Source organism: Panthera uncia, assembly GCF_023721935.1.
Source record: "Panthera uncia isolate 11264 chromosome D3 unlocalized genomic scaffold, Puncia_PCG_1.0 HiC_scaffold_8, whole genome shotgun sequence".
Taxonomy (NCBI): domain Eukaryota; kingdom Metazoa; phylum Chordata; class Mammalia; order Carnivora; family Felidae; genus Panthera; species Panthera uncia.
In genome coordinates this window covers 16,432,299-16,459,084 of record NW_026057586.1, presented here as the reverse complement: position 1 = coordinate 16,459,084, position 26,786 = coordinate 16,432,299, and the positions used below count along the sequence as shown (strand labels likewise).

General features: G+C 50.5%; 1 protein-coding gene across 1 annotated transcript; it reads right to left on the bottom strand.

Annotated features, from left to right (window-relative positions):
- Positions 1 to 1,505: 1,505 nt before the first annotated feature.
- Positions 1,506 to 24,762, bottom strand: CPLX4 (complexin 4). Its single transcript, XM_049620289.1, has 3 exons — positions 24,458 to 24,762; positions 18,339 to 18,426; positions 1,506 to 2,482 (listed from the first exon to the last, which is right to left on the bottom strand). Exons 1-3 carry the CDS (start codon positions 24,622 to 24,624, stop codon positions 2,255 to 2,257), a joined length of 483 nt encoding a protein of 160 aa, XP_049476246.1. The 5' UTR covers positions 24,625 to 24,762; the 3' UTR covers positions 1,506 to 2,254.
- Between the last annotated feature and the right edge of the window lie 2,024 nt (positions 24,763 to 26,786).

Below are 26,786 nucleotides of genomic sequence, written 5' to 3'. Positions count from 1 at the left end.
CCCTGTGGTGTTTTTTTTTTTGTTTTTGTTTTTTTTTTAAGGAATCAGACAACCACGGTGAAGTCTTCTAGTGGTTACGCAGCTCTGCTGAGACACGCACGGGAGGGCACTAGAGCAATTTTGATGGTCAAGGTGAAATGCCAATTTAGCGATTTCCCTGTCGGCATTGGCTGCATTTTACGAGAAAGCAGAATGGTCTTCTGTGCCCTTCTGTAGCCAGTCTGTGGACTGATTTGGCAACCACAATGAAGCAGATAAACACAGGGCCACATGCGTCACTCGTCCGTCTCACTCACTCCATGAGTTATGGGGCAAAGTCGGGCCCTGGACTGAAAACACATTTTATCCATTATCTTGGAGCTTTAAAAATGGTGACTATTTTAAAGTTTCTGCTATAACACAAATCACAACTCACATGCCAGTGCTGATGAAAGACAGGCATGGGTTTGTTTCGTTTTGAGGGAGAGAGAAAAAGAGAGAGCCAGCGGGGAAGGGCGTGGAGGGAGAGAGAGAGAGAGCATCTCAGGCAGGCACCATGCCCAGCCGGGAGCCCCCTGCGGGGCTCGAACTCACGATGCCGTGGCCTGAATTTGTGCCCCCTCAAAATTCACATGCTAAATTCTAACCTCCAAGGTGATATTGTTAGTGGGGTCTTTGAGAGGTGATTAGGTCATGAGCAGAGCCCCCCCAAATGGGATTAGTGTTGTTGTAAAAGAGAACCCACAGACCTCCCTTGCCCCTTTCATAGCGTGAGGATAAAATGAGAATTCTAGAATCTAGAAAAGGGTGCTCATCTGTCTCCCAGCCTCCAGAACTATGAGAAATAAACGTGGTTTTTTTTTTGTTTTTTTGGCTTATAAGTCACCCAATCTATAGTATTATTGCAGCAGCCAGGATGGACTATGCCAGTGGACTTCAAGACTAATCAACCTCCAACACTGCACCAATGTTCTCCAGGGACTTTCAAGAGGGGCTAAACTTTGCCAAGGATCATAGGTCCTGAAACCCTAATGCCTTGTTTTATTTGCGTATTTTTGTGACATGAAACTTTGTCTTCCACAGCACGTTCAGGAGCTCCGGTTATAGAAGACGTTAGTCCCTAACTTTTTGGTCCTAGTTCCCCTTCCCTCTGGTGGAGCAGTTCCTCTTGATAGACGCTGTCTTTGAGCATTATTTATTCAATGAACGGATTCCTTGAAAGGCTAGTATTTTGGTTTGGTTTGGTTGGCTTTAGTTAAAGAGCGCTAAGTGTTTCCGAGGTAAATATTCTAAGTCTTTTGAGCACTTCCCTTTGAAAGGAAGCAAGTGTTATGAGAAAGGAACCCATGTATGCCCTGGAAGACTGTGGCACAGCATGATTTGTTGGAAGCTAGTCTGTGGGGGAGGGATGGGAGTGACAGGAGAGGAAGACGAAGGAGGAGACCCAGGGGAGGCAAGAAAAAAGAGGACACACACACACACACACACACACACACACAGATTGACTTAATGTCTCAAGGCTCTTTATTCATCCACCACTTTGTTCCCATGACATCACCAAGTTCAGGCAAAGGGTGATGATGGTGAATGTGGAAATGGCCACAGCCTTCCCAGTTGCCCCCCTGCCTCTCACGTCACCCCCTCAAGTCCATTCTTCACGTGGCCTGTAGAATGATGCAAAGGGCTGGTGAAGTCTATTCTCCACCCTCCTGTCTCATTTCATCCCTGCCACTGCCCCTTGGCCTTGAAGTGTCCAAAGGCCAAAGTCGATGGGGAGCATCAACGGTGTCCGGCTGCCCGGGAGTGAGAGGTTACGAGGTCTTTGCTTGCTCCTGAGCCTGAAGCCTGGGATCCCAGGGGCTCCCTGACCTCCCACACCTTTTCCCGAGGGGCCTGGAGCCATGCCAGTGGTGGGAGAGGGCGAGACCCTCCCCTCTAAGAAAGGAAAGAGGAGGGGAAGTGCCATTTGCGTTGTTTCCTCCTGGCCGTCCCAAAGACCTTTAAGCAGATCTGTGTTCGGCGTCGCTCACGGATGAAACGCCACCCTGGGCCACACGTTATAACTTAAAAGGAAAGTATGTTCCCTCCTGGAAGGTGCTAGCTAAGCGCTCTACAGGGAACATTCAGAACATCGAGTTGTTGTCTATGGGTCTGTGGAGAGTGTATCGACATGGATTTTTCTGTGCTACACGTAAGTATATGTTCTCCAAACGCTCCATAGGACAGTGGTCACCGCCCCCTCGACCCGGGTCCCTCCCGTCCCCTGCCTCGCCCCTTACATCACAGAACACTTCTGCTCTGCCGTCTGCCTCATTTCCGTGAAGGTGGCCTGGGCTTTTTCTTTTATGGTGTCCAAGTCCATGTTCTGGAGATTCTGGAGCTGCCCGAGAATCGAATCCTTGTCCTCTTCCTCCTCCTGGTCTTCGTCTACCATTTTCCGGAGATCTTCGGGCAAATCCACGTCATCTCCAGCCATCTGGATTTGGTTCTCATCCGTTTCACTCTGCGCAAAAGACACAAACGCGGAGCTCCAGAAACCACGCGGAAGCAACCGAACCACCGAACAAACAGTAAAAGCAGCAGGAAGACCCTCCGCTGGGGATGAATGAAGCGAATGGCACGCTCGGCTGTGTCTCCGCGGAGCCTGGGCTCGGTAGCAATCGTGGGGGCTGGGGGGGGGGGGGGCTGGTCGCCGCGCCCCTCCCTCTTTCGCTGCACCTTGGGCCGATCACGCGTCCCACAGCAGCGGTCCCCGGGCCCCGCAGCATCAGCATCATCTAGGAACCTGTTAGAAAGCCAAATTCTGGGGCCCCGCCCCAGACCCCCCCCCCCCCCCGAATCAGGAGCTCGTGGGTGGAGCCCAGCCTTGCGGGTTTTAAGAAGCCCTCCTTGTCCTGCGGTGCCAGCAAAGCCGGAGAATCACAGACCGACTCGTAGACTCTGCCTCAGGGCGGCTTTGCGAGCTTAAGCAGTCTGTGACTCAGTGGCCCCGGCTGTTCCCACCCTGGAGGGTGGGGGCTGGGCTCACCGCGGCCTGGCCGGGCTCCGTCACCGTGGCAACTTCTGCTTGACCTTTGACCCTTCCCCCTCTTCTGCTAGGCACAGAGTCACGTCAGATTCAACCTCCCCCCCTTCGCACCCGGAAGTATGTCTGCCACATAGCCCTTGGTTATTAAGTGAATCGGCTGTGTCACGGCTGGTACTCACATCCTATTGTGCTAACTGCGACCGTCACAGTTTGCCTTACATGGTTCCTTTTCTGACTCCACGAGGGGCCGTTCCGCAGCGACGTATAGTGCGTGCCCCCCGGTCGTAGACATTCCTTTACCCCTTTGGCTGTGGGGCCTTTGTGTCTTAAGTAGAGAGAAAAATCCAAAGAAGTTTCCCTGGGAAGGGTGAGGGTACTTTCTATGCCCAGATGGCTGTATCCGATGATTTCTGAGATCAGGTTGTGACAGGAGGCACACAGGGCGCCAGGGGCCCAGAAGATTACAGAGCATTAGAAAAGCGAAGGATGGGAAAGAGCTCAGCAGACTTTGGGGCTCTCCCACCTTGTCGCGCGGTGACCAAAGGGCATGCAAATTCACACAAAGATGAAATGATCGCTTAGGCCTTTTTTTAAAGGATATATCTCTTTGAGAGAGAGAGCGAGACAGCGCGAGCAAGGGGGGGAGGGGCAGAGAAAGAGGGAGGGAGAGAGTCCCAAGCAGGCTCTGCACCGTCTGTGCATAGAGCCCGATGCGGGGCTCGAACTCACCAACCGAAAGATCGTGACCCGAGCTGACCTCAAGAGTCAGCCGCTTCACTGAGCCACCCAGGCGCCCCACGAACGCTTAGTCTTCATCAGACCTCACCGATGTGATTTTAGAAAGATTTTGACACCTGCAGCTTTCCCGGATGGCGTGAAGGTCAACACCTGTAGGAGACTATGAATTCCCCTTGCCTGGGTGCTGAGAATAAATGAATGCAAACAGGGGCGCCTGGGTGGCGCAGTCGGTTAAGCGTCCGACTTCAGCCAGGTCACGATCTCGCGGTCCGTGAGTTCGAGCCCCGCGTCAGGCTCTGGGCTGATGGCTCGGAGCCTGGAGCCTGTTTCCGATTCTGTGTCTCCCTCTCTCTCTGCCCCTCCCCCATTCATGCTCTGTCTCTCTCTGTCCCAAAAATAAATAAAAAATGTTGAAAAAAAAAATTAAAAAAAAAATAAATAAATGAATGCAAACAGACATCGGTTGTCTCCGGGTACAAAGAGCGAGCCAGAGTGAGGTGTATGCTCTGTGCTCCATCGGTAAAGTGGATTTCCTGGGCCTTCTCCAGCTCTAAGGCCCCGTGGCTCCCTCCGAGTTCCTTCTTCTGGTGGGTCTCTGGGCAGAGAGACGGCAAGCCGGGTTTGCAGAGACGCTTGAGAGGCTGACTTGGGATGCAGAAAGGACGTGCCCTTTGGGGGTACACCCTGAAGGCCTCTGGGAAGAGCCGCTCTCGGCCGCAGCCTCCCAAGGGCGAGAAGCCTCTCCCTGCACTTGGCCAGGCCTTGGCCCCTCAAAGCGCTTAATGGATTAATTAGTTCCTCGTCAAACTGTTGTGGGGATTAATTAGTTAGTTAATCCGCAGGGGCTCCCAGCCAGTCCTCCATTTCTATTTATTTTTTATTTACCTACTCTAGAAGTTGCCTTTCTTGCTAATTACCCTCTGGGCATTTTTTGCGGGGAGGAGAGGAAAGGCAGGACTTCAGCCTGGCCGTTCTCAGTTCGTGGAAAGGCACGACCTCTCCCCTCTCTTACGCACCCCGAAATAAAATAGAGTGATTTGAAATGGCTTTCCTGGGAATGCTGGCACCCCCCACCCCTCTGGTTGGGAATGAGATCTCTGTGGATGTCACCAGAGTCAAAACTGGCTGGAGAAGCCGCTGTGGCCTGGAGGGACAGGTAGCTAGAGGGGGGACAGGGACAGGTAGCTAGAGGGACCAAAGCGAGGTGGGCTGGCCAGTGGGTGCTCAGAGAGCCGGCCTGTGCATGAGGGCGGTGTTCCCTGCCTTCCTTTCACCCGGCAACTTCGTCATGCTGCCTCAGGGGGGGGAAGCTTTGGAACAGATTTTCCTTCCAGGAGGACTTTCAGGTTTATTCTCTCTTCATTCCTCTTGCCTGGGGCAGGCCGAGCAGTGGCGTTCGACTTTACCTCAAAACTCACAGAGGGGCTCTTGATTGGCACCTTCTACCAAAGCATTTCTCAAAGTGGGGTCTCCAGGCCAGCAGCATCGGCAGCTCCCGGGACCTTGTTAGAAATGTACATCCCCTGGGGCACCTGGGTGGCTCAGTCGGTTAAGCATCTGACTTCGGCTCATGATCTCACAGTGCGTGAGTTCGAGCCCCGCATTGGTCTCTCTGCTGTCAGCACAGAGCCCACTCTGGATCCTCTGTCCCCCTGTCTCTGCACCTCCCAAACTTGCTCTCTCTCTCTTTCTCTCAAAAATAAATAACCATTAAAAAAAAGAAAGAAAGAAATGCACATCTCAAGCCTCACCCAGACCTGCTGTGGGGGCGGGCCCAGCAATCTTCAACTTAGCAATTGCTCCCGGTGATTCTGGTGCATTGCTTAAGTTTAAGAACTCTCCTTCCCTTGAAGACAGGACTGTGACTCACTCATCTACACGTCTCAGAACCTAGCAGAGTGTCTGGCATGTAGACACAGACAGTAAATGTTTATTGAATGATTCAAGGAGCCTGTGGTCAGGGACTACAACAGCGTTAACAATCCTTAAACGCACAGGTCTGCTTTGCCGTAAAGAGCTCTATTTTCATAGCTGCTGACTTGCCTTTCCACTCCCGTTGGGCCAGTGTGCCGGGAGGTCCACTGTTGGCTTGAGAATCAGATTGCCTGAGCGTGAGGGTTACCACCACCACTTATAGGCTGTGTGACCTTGGGCACCTTACACAACCTCTCTGAGCTTTACTTTCTTATCTGTAAATTGGGATTCTATTATTTGCCTTAGAATTGTAGAGGATTAATTAGATGACATCTGAATTATTAAGCACCGGGGGTGGCTATTCATAAACAGGATAACTCCCAGGGCTGGGCTGCAGATTCGCATTGGATAACCATGACTCCTGCCTATGGCGGTCAGCCTTATCAGAGCCCTTGCTCTCTTCGTACCTTCCCTCTGGCCTAGAAATGGCCCCCCGCTCTCGTTCCACAGTCACGTTCCTGGAAGGCTGGGCCTATTTGTTTCCCTTTCTGCACGATGTCTTCCATTCTGGGAGAAAGCTGCCGGGCTTCGTCACCCTTTGCCAGACCCATGGGAATGTTTGTGGGAGCCGGCGGATGAGCACTGAAAGAGGTTCCAGGCTCACGACCAGCCCTCCGTTCCCCCCATCCCTGGCTCCGTCCCTCCCTGGGAACCTTGTGCCATCAGGTTCCCAGTACTGGACCTCCTGCCCTCCTCATCAGGCTTAGCAGGACCCAGCCCAGGAGCTCACTGCACTCTCCGGGGCACAGGCCTGGTGAAGGGGCCTGAGAGGATCCAGAATACATTTAGGCCGGGAATTCGGGGTCCCGGGCAGCCCGAGTGTGGTCTAAAAGAGGGCCGTGGGCTCTGGGCGGGCCTGTCTCTTTGGCCCTAGAGACTTTTCACCCCATGTGAAAGAATGCAGTCCAAGGGACAGAGGGGAGCCCTCTAAAGCATGGTGCCCAAGGCGGGTGGCTCCGATTGTCCAGTCTAAAGGGAGTATTCGGTGTCATCAACGGCTACGGTCAGAGTCCTATCGTCACCATCCTTCTAGAAGGACAATGCTATTGACCATCTATCAGCAGCACGGTTGCTTCAGGTGACCATTCCAGCACTGGGATTGATTTCCTTGGGTAATCGACTAAGGGTAGGACAACCAGGTGGGGCTGGCAGGGGCTAGAGGACAAAACGAAGCCCTTGGGAACCAAGCCTGGGCCCCAGCCTCATTAGTGCTGGGTCCTAACCACGTGAGCTGGCCCCAGACCTAGGACAGGCCAAGGGCGAGGGTCCTGTGTGTGAAAAGGGGTCTCCCGTGGTGGAATGACACGACTCCCCCCACCGCGGCCACCTATGGCAGTGAAAGACCTGGCTTCGAGTTCCTGCTTTGTCACTTGTCGGCCCCATGACCTTTCACAAGTCACCTTACCGCTTCCGATGCCCGGGGGAAGGGCCCTAGAGGATTACTGAGCAGATCGAAGGAGACGTGCCGTGACATCGTCCCCTAAGCTTCAAAGCCCTGGATGAGGGTGGCTGTGGCTATCAATATTTTTGAGAAAAAGGACAGTTTGCTCTCACAATCCCTGCTGAAAGGGTCCCCACGATAAAGAAGGCACGGACAGTGACACAGAGCGGGGAGAGTATCAGCCCTGGAAAGAAAGATCCGGGCCAGAGCAAGCCATTAAGAAGAATAAATGAAATTTATACGGCGGCCCCTGTGCGGCCTTGTCTCCTGGCCTAATGAACCTCCCTGATGACGGGGCCTTGTCTGTAATCCAAGCAACGAATGGCTTGCACAGACTTTCTGCTGCACACTGACAAATCAGCCTGGGGAGACCAGGAATATTTTGACACATCAAGGAAAGACAGTAATGCCTCCGCACACCCCCAGATGCAAGTTATAGACGGGATGAATCAGCTTCAGGCAGGGAAGGAGGCTGAGCCTGAGAACCACGGTGTGAACGAGTGAGTGAGCGAGCGAGTGAGTGAACCAGCCGACCGTTAGGGGCCAGACAAGCTATCCTTTACTCCCAGAGGTTCTGTCTCAGAGGTCTTCTCATTTCTAGAAATCTTATCAATTTGGGATATCGTTTAATGCAGTTAAAAGCTAATTATTTTTATGCCGGCTGGCCAGAAGCAGTTTTAATCTCTTGGTTTTTAACCAGATTTATAATCTTAATTGCCAGCACTGAATGCCCATTATTTAAATAGCCCCACACCCTGTGACTGATTTCTGACCTTTCCCTGAAGGCTCAGCACCACCCTGGATTCACGCTGCGCCCTAGATTTTGACACACTGGCCTTCACCTTGTACCAAACTTGAGATACGTTGACAAACGATCGTATCTTCAACAGTTAACCATCAAAAAGCTGACCGTTCACCACATTTTTCCAATCTAGTCAATCAGGGGGCGCCTGGGTGGCCCAGTTGGTTAAGGGTCTGACTCCTGATTTTTGGCTCCCGTCATGATCTCACGGTTTGTGAGTTCGAGCCCCACGTCCAGCTGTGTGCTGGCCGTGTGGAGCCTGCCTGGGATTCATTCTCTCTGCCCCTCCTCCACTCACTTTCTCTCTCTCTCTCTCTCTCAAAATAAATAAATAAACATTAAAAAATAATCTAGTCAATCAAACCTGGATATATAGCAAATACCTGTTTGTTTGATTCTAGCCAGGTTTTATTTTGGTTTCGGTTTGTTTCTTTCTCTTTGGTCTACACAACTCCAAACAGCTAAGATTAATGGATTTCTTTGTCGAGTTGATCTAACACTACATGTTTCCATCTCTGTGAGGATCACTGGCTGCCAGTCTTTACAAACCTCCTCTTACTGGCCTAGGTATGAGTAGAGGGGCTGTACTGGCTTCTAGGCAAGGAGACAGCCACCCCTCGTTCCTGTCCTGCCGGAACCTGAGACCCTGGGGGAGCGGGGTATAGATTAAAGAGCACAGCCAGTCCACAAACACCTCCATGGAAAATTAAAGTGAGCATGGCCTGCTTTGCCAAAGGTAAAGGGGTATTCGGGCCGGACCAGGAGGGAGGGAGGCGTGAGGCCCGGGGGGCCAGATTCTAGCAGACCCACTCACTCATCCTTGTTCTGAGCATTTGCCGCTGAAGGTCAGAGCCAAGTGTATGTTCTATCCCTTAGAACAGTGGTTCTCAACCCTCCCTGGGGCCCTGAATCCCGTGTGACGCCTAGAAAAATGGCTAGCACCCACCCCCAGAGGGTTGGCTCCAATGGTCCGTGGCAGGGGCTTTGATGATACCATTTGTTAAATAATTTTTTTAAATGCTTATTTTTGAGAGAGAGACAGAGCGCGAGTGGGGGAGGGACAGAGAGAGAGGGAGACACAGAAGCAGGCTCCAGGCTCCGAGCTGTCAGCACAGAGCCCGACGCAGGGCTGGAACCCACGAACCGAGAGATCATGACCTGAGCTGAAGTCAGATGTTTAACTGACCGAGCCACCCAGGTACTTCTAGGCGATATCATTTTTAAAACGTTTACCGGGTGATTCTCGTGTCTGAGCAGTGGGGAATCTTGTCTGGGGTTTGCTAGCTGCTAAGTCCGTTGCACCAACGTCTTCCCTCCTCAGCCACTTGCACAGAGGGTGTGGATCTGACTTCTTCGGTCGAAAGTGTGCACACATATAGGACCCATCCGGAATGGGAATTTCTAGACACCAGCTGTGTGCGTCTTCCACTTCTATCCCTTACCAGGGCATTGCCGAGGGGCTCAAGGAGCTCCTAAAGGTCACCATCCAAGCCTCTCATTTTACAGAGGAGGAAACTGAGGTCCGGAGGGATAAAGAAACTTGCAGAAATGTCATTCAGCTGGTTAGGGGTTAGCAGCCTGCACTGCTGTGGCCGGTGGGGTCACATCGGCCTGGGGTCTTATCTTGCTTTGCCATTTACAGGCGGTGTGACCTTGGGAAACCCCTCTTCCTCTCCGCCCACCGCCCTCCGCACCAGCGCTCCTCTCCGTGAAGGGGAAATAATATCTACCTCCCTTACAGGGGTGGGGGCTGTCAGGATCACTGGAGAATGCCGGCATGGCAGAGTGGGGTGTCCCACATTGCCGCTGTACCCATGTCCCCTGGCTCTTTCTCGCCTTCCCCATGTCCCCGCAGGACATTCAGTCCATGGCTCTTTCAAGGACACGAGTAGACGGAGCAAACTGAGCTGGGACAGGATGGGGAGGAGAAGGAAGGGAGGGCCCCTGGCCGGGCCTCGATGGCCTCCAGCCCCGCCCCCAGAAACAGCTGCTGGGGAGCAGGGGGGGTTTCTGTGTCTCAGACCCTGCTGCGCAGCCCAAGGGCTCCGGATCTGGAGGAGGCGGACAAAGGAAGGTCCACAGAATCCTCTCTTTTTTTAAGAGGCAGATTTTAAATTCCGTTCCAAGGGAGCCTCCAACGTGACATTAGTCTAAAGACAACTCCACCGATAGATTTTCTTCTACCTTCACCTTTATTCAAAATGAATGATGCCCTGAATAGAGCAGACCAACACCAGGTGTAACTAAATCATATAGCTCAGCAGGGGGCACAACATTATTTTTCAATGACTAACCTAGATTGACAATTCCGTTAATAGGATTAGGGTTCATTGTGGAACTGTTTTCTCTTATTAATTTGGCTTGACTTACATATACATTTTGAATTGGCTAGGGAGAGGGGCACATTTGTTTTTAGAAAGCATCGTGTGGCTTTCTTTCAAACGCGTTACTTCCTCTCTTTGCAGAAGTGTGGCATTTGAATTATAACACAGACTTTGTACTTTATACAGTTAGAATGTCTAACCCAGACTTGTTCTTTTCAGGAAGAATTTATTTTTAATGTAACTCTTACAGCAGATAAATTCTTTCTGCTGTTTTCGATACTTGGTTCTCTGTATTTTTTTCCCCCTTGTTCCCAATAACATCCGACATTCGGCAAATATTTCGTGTGTGTAGGTGTGTGTGCACACGCAATTTCTACACGGCAGGCACCGTGCGAGGCGCTGCGGACAGAGATGAACAGCTCAGCCCCTTTGTTAAAGGGCACACAGTCCAGCAGGGGAGACTACCCAGGGTGGTAAGATCACGTAAGGGACGTGCACTCGGGGATGATGGGAGCGCGACAGGAAGGGCAGTGGGGAGAAGAGCGTCACAGAAGTTTCTAGAAGAAGTGGCACTAGACCAAAGTCTTACGGGAAGGAAAGGGGTCGCGGAGAGCAGAGTGGAGGGAGCAAAGCAGGAGGAAAGTCCAGTCCGAGCAGGGAGTTGCAAGAGACGAGACCGGAAAGACAGGAGCCACTTAATGGCCTACAGGGCAAGGGATTGGGACTTGATTCTCAGAAGTTAGGATAAGGTTTGTTTTTTTTTGTTTTTTTTTTTTTGTTTGTTTTTTAACCAGGGGAGAAACAGGGTCAGATCTGCATCTTGGAAACCTCACTCTGCCATTTTGAGGGGAAGAACCACTGGTGAGCTGTTGTAGTAAGAGAGGTGAGAAATGCTGGGGCGCCTGGGTGGTTCAGCCGATTGAGCGTCCGACTCTTGGTTTTGGCTCAGGTCGTGGTCTCACGGTTGGTGGGTTTGAGCCTCGCATCGGGCTCAGTGCTGACAGAGTGGAGCCTGCTTGGGATTCTCTGTCTCCCTCTCTCTCTCTCTCTCTCTCTCTGCCCCTCTCCCACTTATGCTGTCTCTCTGACTCCCTCAAAATACAAAGAAAGAAGAAAAGAAAGGACGAGGCCTGCCCTTGGGGATGAGCTGAACCTGGGGAATTGGCTGGAGGTGGGGGGCGGGGGGTGGCGAGGGGGGCGTCGGTGGGGATGGGGCCTCCAGGAGGAGCAGCTCTGGGGAAGAGCTGGCTGGTCTGTTCTGGATATGAGCCACGAGGCGCCCCAGCAGGGGCAGTGAAACGTAGAGACAAGAGGTAGGATGTAGGAATAGCTTTGAGAGTCGTCCCACACAGACAGCCGGTAGCTGAAGGCCACAGCAAGACGCCGCCCCCTGGCCAGAGCGTGCGGATTCAGTGGGAAAAAGAGCAGACCTGGAATCTTCCAACACTGGGGGGGGGGGGGGGGGCGGCAGACAGGGGAAGGCTAAGTCACGAAGAAGACACAGGAGAAACAGTTGCAGCGCAAGGCCTGGAAGCTGAGGAGAGAGGGGGCTTCCGGAGGAAGCGCCGGCCGAGGCGGCAGGAAGGGAAGGGAGACACAGAGGTGTCACCCGAGAAAATGGTAGAGCCGCCTACTGCGTCCAGACAGGCTACCCAGCATCTGAAGGAGGAAGGTTTCAGCGGAGCTGTGGGAACCAGTGACTCGGGGAAGGTACCTAGAAAGGACTGTTTGCTCAGCAGGTGCTAGCTGCTTGTTTTCCTTGGGAGAGATCCGCCCTTCTTTCTAAAGGAGAGACAACAGACATGGAAAAAGGCCACCCCCTGAAGATACAGGACAGGGGGCGATCGGCCAAGCGAGACCCAAACCTAACGTGAGCATCGTGGATTCCTGTGGGCGCCAGGAGTCCTCGGGGTACCTGTGACTTGAAAGCCGGGGGACGTGTCCACAGAATGCACATGTGGGCAGTTTCTTTCTTTTTTTTTTTCAACGTTTTTTATTTATTTTTGGGACAGAGAGAGACAGAGCACGAACGGGGGAGGGGCAGAGAGAGAGGGAGACGCAGAATCGGAAACAGGCTCCAGGCTCCGAGCCGTCAGCCCAGAGCCCGACGCGAGGCTTGAACTCACGGACCGCGAGATCGTGACCCGGCTGAAGTGGGACGCTTAACCGACTGCGCCACCCAGGCGCCCCATATGTGGGCAGTTTCTTATGTACCTCGGATTCCTGCAGTTTGATCACTGCACTTATTTGCTTCTGTGATTCCTGCAATCATCGTCCAGGGCGCCGGGGTGGCTCAGTGGGTTAAGCGTCCGACTTCGGCTCAGGTCACGATCTCACATCCCAGGAGATCGAGCCCCGCGTCGGGCTCTGTGCTGACAGCTCGGAGCCTGGAGCCTGCTTTGGATCCTGTGCCTCCCTCTCTCCCTCTGCCCCCTGTCCCACTCACTCTCTGTCCCTCTCTCTGAGAAATAAACAAACATTAAAAAATTAATAATAATAAAAGGGGTCGTCCCAAGACCCGGGTGCAATAAATGTCATTGTCATTAGCAGTGACCGATGAGCTGGGAGAGGAGGCTTTTCACTGTTCCCTGGGGGGCTGGGCCCACGTTCCTCCTTTTCCCAGTCCACATTTCCTCCCCCCACCAGTCAGCAATCAGTGAAACTCTTTCACGGGAAACGCCAGCCAAATAGTTGCTTTAGAAAATACGGTTCTAATTCCAAAATGTGACATAGTTATCCTCATTAGATCTGACAGCTCCCGGGAAGACATTTTCCTCAAATCTGCTCTCCGTTGGGCCTTGGTGAGGGGAAGGGCCCAGAACCGCCTCCTGCTGGCTGTGTGACTCCTGTGCCGGTGACCCTGGGGAATTGTGAATGAGGCACCCAGGGGGCATCCCTCGTTAGCTGGAAGACCTAGTGAATGTATCCAGCTCCCCGTGGACCGCTAATACCATTAGAATGGCTGCTTACCCAATATGGACTTTATAAGACAACACGGGGCTTAGCAGTCTGCAGCCCGAGGGGAGGGAAAGGTTGTTATTAGGAGCTCAGGAAGGTCCTGGTGCCTCTTGCTTTCTGCCCAGCACTGCTTTCTTGTTGGACGGTTGTGTTCGTTCTCAAGGCCACCCTCCTGGGCGGAGATACGGTTTCGAGACGGTGGAGGGAGCATGGGACACAGAGAGCACTGGGTAGAAGAATGAGGAGGCTGGAGGTCTGTGTGGCACAGTAAGCGGTGTGACCTTGGGCAAGTCCCTTGATTTAAATGAGCTTTACGGTTATGCAGCGACATGGGCTTTTTCAGATACGTGAGAAATAAGTTTAATAAAAGTAGAAATACCATTCAGACCCGGGGGTCAAGGAGCCGAGTACCAGGGGCGGTCCAGGAGCCCATACCTGCTCCAGACGGAGAGCTTGGACAGGCGGGAGGTGTCCCACACCCGGAGGTTATGGCTAATTGTTAATGAATAAAATCCTACAATTGGTAGGATTTGCCCTTACCAATGTCTTTTGATGACCTTTTTTTACAGTCGCCATGCCCTGCCTTCCATCCCCAGGACTTATAACTGGGAAGTTCGTACCCTTTGACCACCCTCACCCATTTCACCCGCCCCACCCCCACCTCCTCCCACCTCTGGCAACCACCAATCTCTTCTCTGTATGAGTATTTCTTTTTTTTTTTTTTTTAGTTTTATTTAAAAAAATTTTTTTTAATGTTCATTCATTTTTCAGAGAGACAGAGACAGGCAGAGCGTGAGCGGGGGAGGGGCAGAGAGAGAGGGAGACACAGAATCCGAAGCAGGCTCCAGGCTCCCAGCTGTCAGCACAGAGCCCGACGCGGGGCTCGAACTCATGAACTGCGAGATCATGACCTGACTGAGTCACTCAGGCGCCCTCGAGTTCTTCTTTTTGTAAAAGATTCCACATACAAGTGAGATCCTACAGTACTGTCTTTGTCTGACTTATTTCACTTAGGATAACACCCTCCAGGCCTATCTATGTGGTTGTAAATGGAAAGATTTCCATTTTTTAGAGCTGAATGATATATATGCGCACACACACACACACACACACACAGCAGGATGGCTGGTTTTAATTCAGTACTCGGATAAGTAATTAATTAAGTGAAGTAATCAAGATGCCAAGCCCCACGAAGAAGATGTACATAACGATTAGGGGGTCTGTTGCCCCGTCTCTAGCCTGGCAGCTCCTGGCCGGGCCTCCCCTGCGGCTCCAAGGGTGTGGCGCTGGCCACCGGCCCCTCATTCCTTTCCCTGGGTCACTGGACACACTGCCGTGGCCTGGAGCTTTCCCAATCACAGCGATGCCCGGGGGCACTGCCGGAGGTTCCAGAGCCTCCTTGCTCCTCATGGGAACATCCAGGAGATAAAGACCTGAAACTTCAAGCCCCATTATGGTTTTGGGGTGGCATTCTAAAGGTTCCAGGAGTCCTTCTGCACAATCAAGGAACACCTAAGAGTTACATCCAGCTCCAAATATGGAGCAGCCCGGGCCCCTCCAGATAAGTTGGCCTGGTCCGGTAGGAGAATCCAAGCGTGGCTTTCAAGGCCCAGGGAAGGACTGCCCCCCACAGTGGTCATTTCCCCCACGTCAGGGCTGAATATTCCAATTCCTTCTCCTCGCCCTCAGTCACTGGCATTTCAAAATCCCTCTCCATCCTGCTGACCGCGGAGACGGCTAACACCAGTTTGTCTTCTGGCTCTCTGTCCTGGCGCACCGCGGGAGGATCCCGCTGCTCGGACACTCCCCTCCCAGCCTGTCCCCACACGGGGCCCCTCACGGGCGCTTGCCACCTCCTGTTTTGTGACAGCTGCTCCTTGGAGAGCCCACCAGGCCCTTCCAGGGGCGCCAGCACAGCAACCGCTTCACAATACAATGCACAATCTGGTCCTTAGTAGCAACCGAATAGACTCCCCCCACACACACCAAAAAAAAAGTTCACGTCCATACATTTATTTCTGTCCCCCACCGCCAGAGTCCCTGCTACAACCCACAGACCGTGCGGAAGAACTGATCAGAGCGGCGGGGCCGGTCCCTGCGGCTGCGCGCGCGCCCTGCGTTAGGGACACCAGGGGGCGCGCGGGGCCCGGCTCCTGTCACCAGAGGATTGGCCGCTCTGCACGGACAGGAAGCTGCCGGCCAGGGGCTGATCTCAGCCTGGCAAACGCGTCTGTCCCCCAGCGCATCCTTCTAACCCTGGGCAGGGGATCGGGTCCAGAAGGCCCGCTGCGCCCCGAGCCCGGATGGGGCGGGTGCGAGGGGAACGTGTGACCTGTAACAGCCACGGGAGACGGAGGGGGTGTCCAAGGGTGGGGCTGGACTTCACGGGGTAAGGTGCCGCATCGACGTGGGGGCGTTTGTCACACCTGGCGACAACGGGACAAAGCGGAAGAGGAGAGCGGCGGGGTTGTATGATACACTTTCTATTGATTACTGTTTTATGGGCAGTGTAATTGGGTTGGAATTTCCACGTGCTGTGCGAAAAGCAGGCAATTGTCCTGCTGGTATTTTTAGCATTTTTTCACACTACAGGCCTATCCTGCAACGTTGTGCAGCATCAGTCCATTTTCACAAAATGCAGCCATAATATCAAAGAGGCCCAGGGAGGCCCCCACCTGAAAGCAAACTGCAGGGAAAGAGTAAGTGTGGAATGCTTTCAAGGGATATTCTCATCTATTTCTTTGGATTGTATTTGGAATTTAGTAGCGGCCCCCAGGTCCCGGGTGAAGCCATCAGACGACCCAGGAAGGGGAGAGGCCGGGTGTCTGCTGGGCTTTGGGTGGGATTCACTGAACTCCTGAGCAGTACAGGCCGCCCCCAAAGCCTTCATGCAGGCTTAAGCCACAAAACTGCGCTTAAACTTTGGGGACACCTCGAACGCTGAGAGGAGCGATCGCAGAGATCTTGGGGGGCCAGAGGGAGCTGTGCTCAAACCCTTTCGTAAGGCACGCTTTTTCGTGGCTGAGAGGCCGACGTTCCCATTCCGGTTCCGTCGGTCAGTAGCTGTGGGTTTTTGCCAAGCTACCTGACCCCCCCGGGGCCGCAGTTCCCTCATGTCTAAAAAGAGACAGTGACATTAGATTCTTAGGTGAGCTCAAGGGTCTTTCTCGGGGTCGAAGAAAAAAAATCAGGTGGGGTCTCACACGCATTATACATTTGAAGCAGCTATGGGAAAGGGGGGTATATGAGCCTTGGTAAATCACGCAATGAAAGATCCTGGGCTCCACTGTTGACAATTTGTTGACTTCTTCTCGCTCCTGCACCCCACCCCCAGCTGGTTTCAGGGAGCAGAAGCCTGTGCAGATATAGTCACTGCCGCTCCCCTGGGCCTGATTCTCTCCAGAGAGGATATGAATGTGCACATTTCGTGGCTTATAATTCTGTCCTCTTTTTATAGCTTTTGTTGGGAGAGGCTCTTGTCCCAAGGGATAGCGTGACTCAGGGATCTGGGAATTATTTTTTCTTTGAAGACCGTCAGGGCCATGCTGCTGAGCCTTGCGTGAGGTGCTCATCCCTGAGGCTCTGGAAATGAGCAAGACCGTTGAGACCTCGGTGGGGAGAAAGCAAGCAGAAGCTCAGATTCTTGACCTCGAGTTGTCGCACCGTTTGCACATATCAGTGTGCTTCCGCGAGGTCTTTGAGACCCCCAGCTCTTATTAGGAAGACATAAGACTTCTGGGCATAGAGATAATTACAGCAAAATAAGAGCTGTCCTCTGCTGAGCTCTTTCCATTAGGCAGGTGGCTGTACGAGGTCCTTTACGTGATGTTAGCTCAGACAAAGACTTTGTGAAGCAGGTGTCATTGTCTCCATTTTACAGATGAGGAAACTGAGGCCCAGATATTTTAAAAAGCCATCTGAGGTTGCACCGGACTTAAAACCCGGTTCTCCTCAAGACGGCCAGCGCTGTCCCTGGAGCTTTGGATAATCCACTAGACAATGGGAGTGGCGGGGACCGTGTCTAGTGGCCCACTCTTCCAAGATGCAAGCACAACGCAAAAAAGCATGAGGCCGGAATCAGGGAAGCAAAAAGCAAAGACATGCTTTTCAAAATTCGATGGTTGCTGTGAAAATGTTTAAATCTCACTGTGAGTTTTCCTTCCCTCTGTGAGAGCAGAACATGGTTCCTAGGGCATCTAAGGGGTCAGTCTCCCCCACAAGTTGGGGCTAAATTTAACTCTTGGGTGACTTCAGCACTGACCTTGCAGGGACAGCCAAGCTCTCTCTCCCCCTTCGATTAGTGCTTGTAGCTTCTGACGTCAGCTTTTGGGGGACCTGCAGGGGACCCATGGGAGCCGTGCATCTGAGCCTGCCGTAACATGGGCCACACATTCTCTTCCCATCTGTAAACCAGGACTTGACCAGAATCTACAGGCGTTCGTTCTCACCGCCAGCACCGAGATGGATAGACGCCTCGTGCGGGGTGATGACATCACCTCCATAAAGAAGGAACAGACCGTTCCTTTGAAATACAGGCAGGATATGGTAGAAGGTCTTGGGCTCTGCCTTTCCTGCCTGTGTGGCCTTTGGCAGGACGGACTGACCTCCTCCATGCTTCTGCTTCCTCTACCATAAAACGGAGGTGATAATAGAACCACCCCAGAGGACTGTTTGAGGATTAAATGGGTTGATATGTACGCAGCCCATAGAACATTATCATGTGACGCATTATTTTGTATTATCAAATACCAGCGATATTAAACACCAGTGATTATTTCCTCCTTGTGTATTTACACAGAGAAGTTCTATAATCTTTACATTAATTTACATAAAAATAGCATTTGTGGCTTTTAGCTCCATTTGGTTGAGACAAAATGGAAGTTTATAGAGGTGAAATGATTGGAATCTACTTTTCATGAACTCCAAGTTCAATGCTCTTTCACGACATCAAACACCTCAACGAAGACAAATAAGCGTGTGTGTGTGTGTGTGTGTGTGTGTTCATGAATGTGACCCTTTGCCGATAATCAAACATTCTCCATGTGCTAGTATCTCAGAAATTATTGGATGTTTACTGTGTATAGAGCGTCTCACCTTTGGGAGCCTGTACTTTTCTCTGAGATGGACTCTGAGGCATGCCCTCTCTGCCTTTTTTTGTGTGAATGCGGCATCTCTTTCCATCCTAAAAGTAAAAGAATAGAATAAGCCATCAAAGGATAGACAGAGCTACGGACATTCCCACCAGACGCGGAGATAAACCTTCCTACGCCCCCAAACATCTGCCTCTCTTTCTATCATTCTACTGTCATAACTCACTGCAGACCCCTAAATCCCAACGGCAGCTTGGTTCTGGGAATCTCTTTAGGATGCAGCCCAGAGAGGGGCAGAGTGGTGATGCCTAGTGTATGGTTGACCTCAAGGTGCTGCTCTAGATACGACTTGGGACCACGAACATCAGAATCACCTGAGTGCCTGTTAAGAATGCAGCTTCCTGGGTCTGATCTCACACTGACTCAGAATCCCTGGGGACGCAGATGAGGGGAATGTATGTTTTTAACAAGCTCCCTGAATGATCCTTCTTCAAGTGAAAACAGCGTCGCAGAATCCTGGGCTGGGGGTTCCTTAGAGGCACATGGGATTTAGGGATCTATAGAAAGCCATTTCCCTTCATTGTCACCCGTTCTGGACCCCAATTTTTGTACAGCGTTCCCTTCCCTGTTTGGAAGGAGGCATCCCCAAATAAGGTAGGGTAGATTTCCATAATGCTCTGGGGACCACCTACTTGGACTTGGGCTTATGCTGGTTTGAAATGGACTCCCTTGCTCAGGATGACCTCGACAGAAGCAGACAGCTTTGGGGATGTCTCCAAAGCTCACAGTGACTGCCTCCCCTCCCAGCTGCCCAGAGACGGGCATCACTAGGGGCTAGATTTATACGCCAGCCCTGCTCTCTGACCATCTTGAATTGGCCCAAGCCGAGTAAATGAAATCTTTTCTCCGGGATCTCTGGGACTGAGAAGGACACATTCGCAGTGTGGCTGGAACAGGTGAACTTGGAGGCCGTGGGCCACCATTGTCCCCAGTCCACCCGGTCTGGGTGGCCCAGGGGGAGCTGACCACTGAGAAGAAAGAACAGAGCAGCCATGCAGCCACAGGAGCAACGGCAGGAGCCAGGAAAGAGCTCGTGGCTGGCTTCCCACCTTATTCTGGTTCCTAGGTTAGGCCCGTGTGAGGCCTGGCGGCGTAAGGCATTATTTGCACGAAAAGGAATTCTGTTTTCATTTTCAGGTGGCTAAATTGGCTTCTATTTCTTCCCTTCACGTTTGGAAATCATCTTAACCATCACACAGAAGGGGGCCTGAAGGAGGGGCTGATCTGAAGCCATCCGATTAAATGACTGACCACCAGGCCCTGGGCGCAGGCCCTCCCTGAGCTCACTGCCCGTCTCCAAAGGTCGGGCCCGGGGTGGGCACCCGACAACACAGGCTTCCATATTCTGCCTTTGGAGGGGGAAACAGGATAAGTGACTTGCCCAAGAGATCCGCGAGCCGGGGCTTGGGCAGAAGCGGATCTTTTCTCCCCAGTATTTCACTATGAAAATTTTCAAGCGTACAGAAAAGTCGAAAGCGTTTTACGGCGAAACGCGTATATTCGCCATCTATAGTCTACAGTTAGCATCTTACTATACACGTTTTATTACATACTCACCCCTGTCTCTACCCGGTCATTTACCCATTTTATTTTTTGGTACATTTCAAAGCTGTAGACATTGGTACTCTTTCCTGCAAACACTTCAGCACGCAATGCCGTTAACTACAGCTATGCATTTGTTGGTAGTTCTTTTTTTTTTTCCCCTTTAAGTAAAATTTGTCTACAATTAAGTGCACAGACCTTGATTGCTGGTGAATTTTATGTGGCAACTTGACTCGAGACACAAGGTGCCCAGATTAAACGTGGTTTCTGGGGGTGTCTGGGAGGGTGTTTCCAAAAGAGATCAGCACTTGAATTGATGGACTGAATAAAGCAGATTGGCCCTCCTTGGCGTGGGGGGGGGGGATAGCATCCAATCCATGGAGGGCTTGACTAAAACGAAAAGGCAGAGGAAGGGAGAATTCTCTCCTTCTCCGTCCGTCTGCTTGGGCCGAGATCTCAATCTTCTCCTGCCCTTGATTAGGACTTACACCATCAGAGTTCGGAACTTTCCCAGGCCTCCCAGCAACTTTCCCAGGCCTCCAGCTTGCAGACAGCAGATGGTGGGACTTCTCAGCCTCCGTAATCACGTGAGCCAATCCTGATAATCAATCTCACGTACCCACATATACCTGTGCGTGTATGCGTATGTATATTTCTCCTGTTGGTTCCGTTTCTGTGTGTAACCCAAGCCCCTATTAAGACATGAAAAACATTACTATCACCTGAGAAATTTCTCTCATCCCCAGCGAATACCTGCTCCCCAGTCCCTGTCCTTTATCCACCATAGATTGGTTTTGCCTGTTCTAGAACTTTTTATGAATGGAGCCATATACTATGCCTTCTTTTGTGTAAGTCTTCTTTTGCAGAGCATAAAAAACTTTTGAGTTCATCCAGGTGGTGGTATTTAGCGGTGGATTGTTCCTTTTTATTCCTGAGTGCATTTGTCCTATATGAATATGTCATGTTTGTTTATTCATTCTCCCGTGAACGGACTTGCAGTTTGGCCAACATTTGGTATTGTGTCTTCTTAATTTTAGCCATTCTGGTGTGTGTCGTGGTACTTTAGTGTGATTTTCATTTTCATTTTCATGGTGACTAATGAGATCAGGTGGGTTTTTTTTTTCATGTACTATTTGGCCATTTGTGAATCTTTGTGAAGTGTTTGTTCAATTCTTTTGCCCATTTTATTTTGTTTTTATTACTGAGTTGTAGAAATTCTTTATGTATTCTCAATCCCAGTCCTCTGTCAGATATGTTTTGCAAATATTTTCTCTCCGTCTGTGACTTGCCTACAAATATTTTCTTAATGGGGTCTTTTGATGTACAAGAATTTTCAATTTTGATAAAGCCTACATCATTTCAAAATTTTATGGCTATTGCTTTCAGAGTCCTGTTTAAGAAATCTTTGCCTACTTTCAAGTTGCAAAGATATTGTTTTTCTCCTAAGTGCTTTATGATTTTAGCTGTTATATTTAGTTCTGTGATGCCTATCAAAGTTCGAGTAACAAATGGTCGCACAGAAATGACTGTACCACAACAAAGGTAAAGGGACATTTTACGATTGAGAGAGATGGTGGGGGGTTGCGGGGATAAATGGACTGTTGTTGCATTCTAGGTGATGAAGCTATTGAAAACTCAAGCAACAGGGGCGCCTGGGTGGCTCAGTCGGTTGGGTGTCCGACTTCAGTTCAGGTCATGATCTCACAGTCTGTGAGTTCAAGCCCCGTGTCGGGCTCTGTGCTGATAGCACAGAGCCTGAAGCCTGCTTCCGATTCTGTGTCTCCCTCCCTCTCTCTCTGCCTCTCCCCTGCTCATGCTCTGTCTCTCTCCATCTCAAAAATAAATTAAAAAATTTTAAAAAAGAAAAAAAAAAAGAAAGAAAGCTCAAGCAACAGACCGGAAGCCGTGCCTCTTGCCAGAGGGAAGCAGGCTGGCCCCATTGGCCTGCTACCATTTCTTAAATTGGGTGACTACATAAATGGATGATATTCACACACACACACATACACACACACACACACACACACACACACACACACACCCACGTAGTTGGCAAATAACCCAACCCACAGGATTGACCACACCATTCGGGCATTCTGGCCTTTTCTCTATCCAGATAACTTAGGGACACTGGGACATGAGTTAACACACCAATGCCGAGTCTGTGACCAGGCCTGTTGCTTGGACGTCTTAAATGATTATTTCCATGATCAGATGTCTAGTCTAAGTTTCTGACAGGTTGCTTTGTATTAGCTCACTTGAGCTGAGAACATTAGGTGCGACTGTTCTGTTTCTTCATTATCCTTGTGTCATGTTTGTCTGTCTCCTCCCCCCCCCCCCCCCCCCCCCCCAAGCCACAGGCGAATCTAGCCTACACTCTAGGGATGCTTTTCTTTGGTCTGAGCTTCATCTCAGTGCCAACACTGTGGTGGCAGTGGCATTTATTATTATTTCTTTGACTTTAATTAACTGCAGAGCCCAGCATAATGCATTCTAGGTAGTTTATAAGCTACGATTTCTTTCAAAAAAGAATTCAATAGACAAGATTTCCATTAAATGTAGGCCTTTAGGGTTGCCTGGGTGGCACAGTCAGTTAAGCGTCCCACATCGGCTCAGGTCGTGATCTCGCGGTCCGTGAGTTCGAGCCCCGCGTTGGGCTCCGTGCTGACCGCTCGGAGCCTGGAGCCTGCTTCCGATTCTGTGTCTCCCTCTCTCTCTGCTCCTCCCCTGCTCACACTCTCTTTCTCTCTCTCAAAAATAAACATTAAAAATAATAATAAATAAATGTAGGCCTTTGTCCTTGTTAGTCAGGTTCCTCTAAGTCATTAACCTTTCACCTATAATCATCTTAGCAAAAGGACTTAGGCAACTATTACGTAAGGGATCGTTAGCAAAAGGTCCAGGATGGCAGCAAGAGATACTCTTATTAAATGAGAAATTCTTTTTTTTTTTTTTTAAGTAGGCTCCATGCCCGATGTGGGGGCTTGAACTCACGACCCTGAGATCAAGAGTTGCATGCTCTACTGACTGAGCCAGCCAGGCGCCTGAGAAATACTTTTACTAAATACTTTTTTTAAAAAAATGGGCATTTAATTTCAAGCTCGGGCTTCAATTCTTTGTTGTTATTAAGAGTCTTAAATGGGGGCACCTGGGTGGCTCAGTCGGTTAAGCGGCCGACTTCGGCTTGGGTCATGATCTCGAGGTCTGTGAGTTCGAGCCCCGCATCGGGCTCTGTGCTGACGGCTCAGAGCCTGGAGCCTGTTTCAGATTCTGTGTCTCCCTCTCTCTGACCCTCCCCCGTTCGTGCTCTGTCTCTTTCTGTCTCAAAAATAAATAAACGTTAAAAAAAAAAATTTTTTTTTAAAAAGAGTCTTAAATGGATTCTACCTTAAATTCTAAAAAAATTACATACAGATTATGCTTAAAGACCAGTCTGCAGCAGTGAGAAATTGGCGGTGGTATTCACATTCTGTAACACCCAGCTAAAATGTTACTTCTGTTTTATTTTTACTTTTTATTTTTATTTTATATAGCCAGGGGAATGCCATGTTCTGGAGGTACATGGCTGAAGTATTTAGGGGTAAAGCATCATGATGTTGGCAATTTACTTTAAAAATGGTTCTGTCTAGGGGCACCTGGGTGGCTCAGTCGGTTGAGCGCCCGACTTCGGCTCAGGTCATGATCTCACAGTCTGTGATTCGAGCCTTGTGTCAGGCTCTGTGCTGACAGCTCAGAGCCTGGAGCCTGCTTCGGCTTCTGTGTCTCCCTCTCTCTCTGTTCCTCTCCCACTTGCGCTCTCTCTCTGTCTCTCAAGAGATAAACATTAAAAGCATTCAAAAATTAAAAACACCAAAACCATTAAAAAATGGTTCTATCCATCCAACTAATCATCTATAAGCAAATATAACAAAATGTTAACTGTTGACCTTTTTCAGAGGTTTATATGGATATTCATCATTCTGTTCTACTTTTCTGTAGCTTTAAAATCTTCATAATAAACAGTCCACAAAATTACCCACAGTCTTTGGGAAGCCAAGTCTTAGGACATAATCACCATGTCGTCCTTTCTAGTGTTTAAAAAAAGATAAAAAAAAAAAGATCGTGCTGCGTGTGCCTCTTCCAGGAGCAACGCTTTCTTACAGTTTGAAAGCTTTCTACACGCTAGGAGGGCGAGTTTGGGCAAGACCCTACGTAGAGACAGGCTCACAGTTCGTCATCTGAGCACTTCGGCTGAGGCTAATTAAAACGAACCTTGACCAGAGCAAACGTTAAGCCGCTTTAAGAACGACACATAGATTCATTTATTATTGTTCACTGCCATCCCTACTGGTAGGACACAGTAACCGCTGAGGCTGGGAAATGGGTCCCCGAACAGAACATTCCTTCCTAAGGCTAGAGGCAAACAGCACGAGAAAAGGCGTCTAAAAAAGCAAAGACAAAGAAACCGGGGAGCCCGAAGAAGGTATGGCCGGAATTCATCGCTTTAGGCTCTTAAAGGGAAACGAAGCCACGCGTACTCACTTCTCCTCAATCATTTGCTTTTGGTACTCCTCATATTCCTCTCTAGTCATGCCTTGAGCTGCTGCAGGATCAGAGGTCCCTCCTTCTTCTTTCTTTTCTTCAGACCCGCCACCAAATCCTAAGTTCTTTACCTGGTTGCTGATCATAGTTTTCATAAAGAAAGCCATCGTTTCTGCTCCAGAAAAATCAAGCCAAAACTCAGGCAGAACCCGAAGGCAGACGAACAAGCAAACGAAGACAAAACTCTCCAAATCTCAACGACGGCAACACGTTCAAGAGCGAGGGACTCTGCACAGCCTCATCTGCTCAAGGGCATGATGGCAGGGAAGAGCGGTACTCGGGCGGTAAGCTGGATTAAAGAGATGAACTCCTTAATACAGGGAGGCAGATGGTTCAGATAACTAAAGCACACCATCGGATGCAACCGACCACTTTCTGAATTAATACACGAGGCTAATTCCAGAAGCAAAAAAAAAAAAAAAAATCCTTCACGCTATCTACCCATTTCTCAATTTGAAATCATTGAGCGCAGCAGGGCTCGGGCGAGAGTCTCGTTCCGATTAATCAGAGCTGTCCGATTAATCAGAGCCGACCGATTACACGCCTGCAATGGAATTTCCAAATTCCAGCCCCGGAGCACCACATCCTGTTGAAAACGGAGTCCGGTGAGACTCAAAACCCAAAATGCTTCATTAAGCAAAAATAATCCTTTGATCCGTCATTTTATCTCATCGGACTCTAAGTACTATGCAAGGATTTGCCTTTTGGTTTGCCTGAATTCCGTGCCGCCTCGGTGGTTACCGGGTCCCGTACGGAAACACCCAGGCGAGGCGAGTCTAAAGGGCGAGCGGGCGGGTCCTTCACTGGAAGGAAGACCCGGGACATCACCTTAGCCTTCTCCTGCCCTGAGGTGTTACTCTTCTGCTTGGAAACGTGGCACCACTTTCAGGGCTTGAGCCCAGAAGGTGAGCACAGTGCGAGTTAAATCATCCCCGTGTGACGGGGCCACCTCTCCCCCTTACATACAGCCCACTCCCTGGACGCTCTGTTTACGCTCGCTGGTGGACTTGGGTAAAACTTTTGACACGGTTTTCTAACACGCAGCAGATTCTCAATGGCCGTGGTTTTCTTCAGGTCAAGGGAGGAATCGAATACGGCTCAGGCTTTAATCTGTTAGTATCTTTCTAATTAAAGCACTCCAGGAGGAGGTGGGACGGCCAAGAGGTGGGGACTCTTTGTAACCTGTGCTGATTATTTTATCTGTGGGCATGAGCCCTCTCGGGAAATGGGTCCCCTACATTGTATACAGAACTGTAGGATCTGGATTTTTGCCTAAACTGCTTGCTTTTATATATTCTAAGATGGCTTGTCTTTTACTGACCTATTTAAAGATGTTGCCAGAATGGTCTCAATCTGGAAGACTGACAAAAGGTTCGGAACGAAACAGGAACCGTACTGAGTGCTTGGCTTGAGAACGTGCATTCGTACCGGCTCCTTTCACTTAAAAATTTTTGTATAATGTTAATGTTATTTTTGAGAGAGAGAGACAGAGAGTGAACAGAGGAGGGGCGGAGAGAGCGGGAGGCACAGAATCGGAAGCAGGCTCCAGGCTCCGAGCCATCAGCCCAGAGCCCGACGCGGGGCTCGAACCCACGAACCGTGAGATCGTGACCTGAGCCGAAGTCGGACGCTCAACCGACGGAGCCACCCAGGCGCCCCCACTTTCGCTTTTAGACGCACTGCTTGGAGCTCAATGCATTCGGACCACTGCCTCTCCATTTCCATTTCTAACCCGTTTCCTCAGTGGAGGGGGGTATTGGACACTTCAGCTGACGGGGTAAAAGCCACTGCCTGGGATTCCGTCTCTTTTCCCAGTCCAGCACAGCTCTCCTTTAGACAACATGGCAGTGTTTCAGATTAAAAACCACTTTTATTTCCCGAAGAAAAGTGACCATCTGTTGTAGATCTGGCCTATGTTAACAGTTTGGTTCACAAAGTGAAATCCCCCAAGTTCTACTTTTGTGTGGGAGGGGTAATCGAGCAGCACAGAGAGACCTTCAGGTGGCAGCCACAACCCGTGGCAACTATTCGGGACTCACGCCCTGGTATTGCTGTTTTACCAAATCAAATCTCTCATGGTCTCCCCCGTCGAGAATTCCACCGAAAAAATGGGATGTCTTTAAAATCCTTTTATTCCTCAGTTTGTTACACCGGCCCTTCCACTTGGACATCCGGGAAACTCTTCGCTGCTGTGTCAAATCTTTTGATTCCTCCGGAAACATCCCAAGATTTGTGACAGGGGACAGCCGGGTGCAGGCCTGCCGAAGAT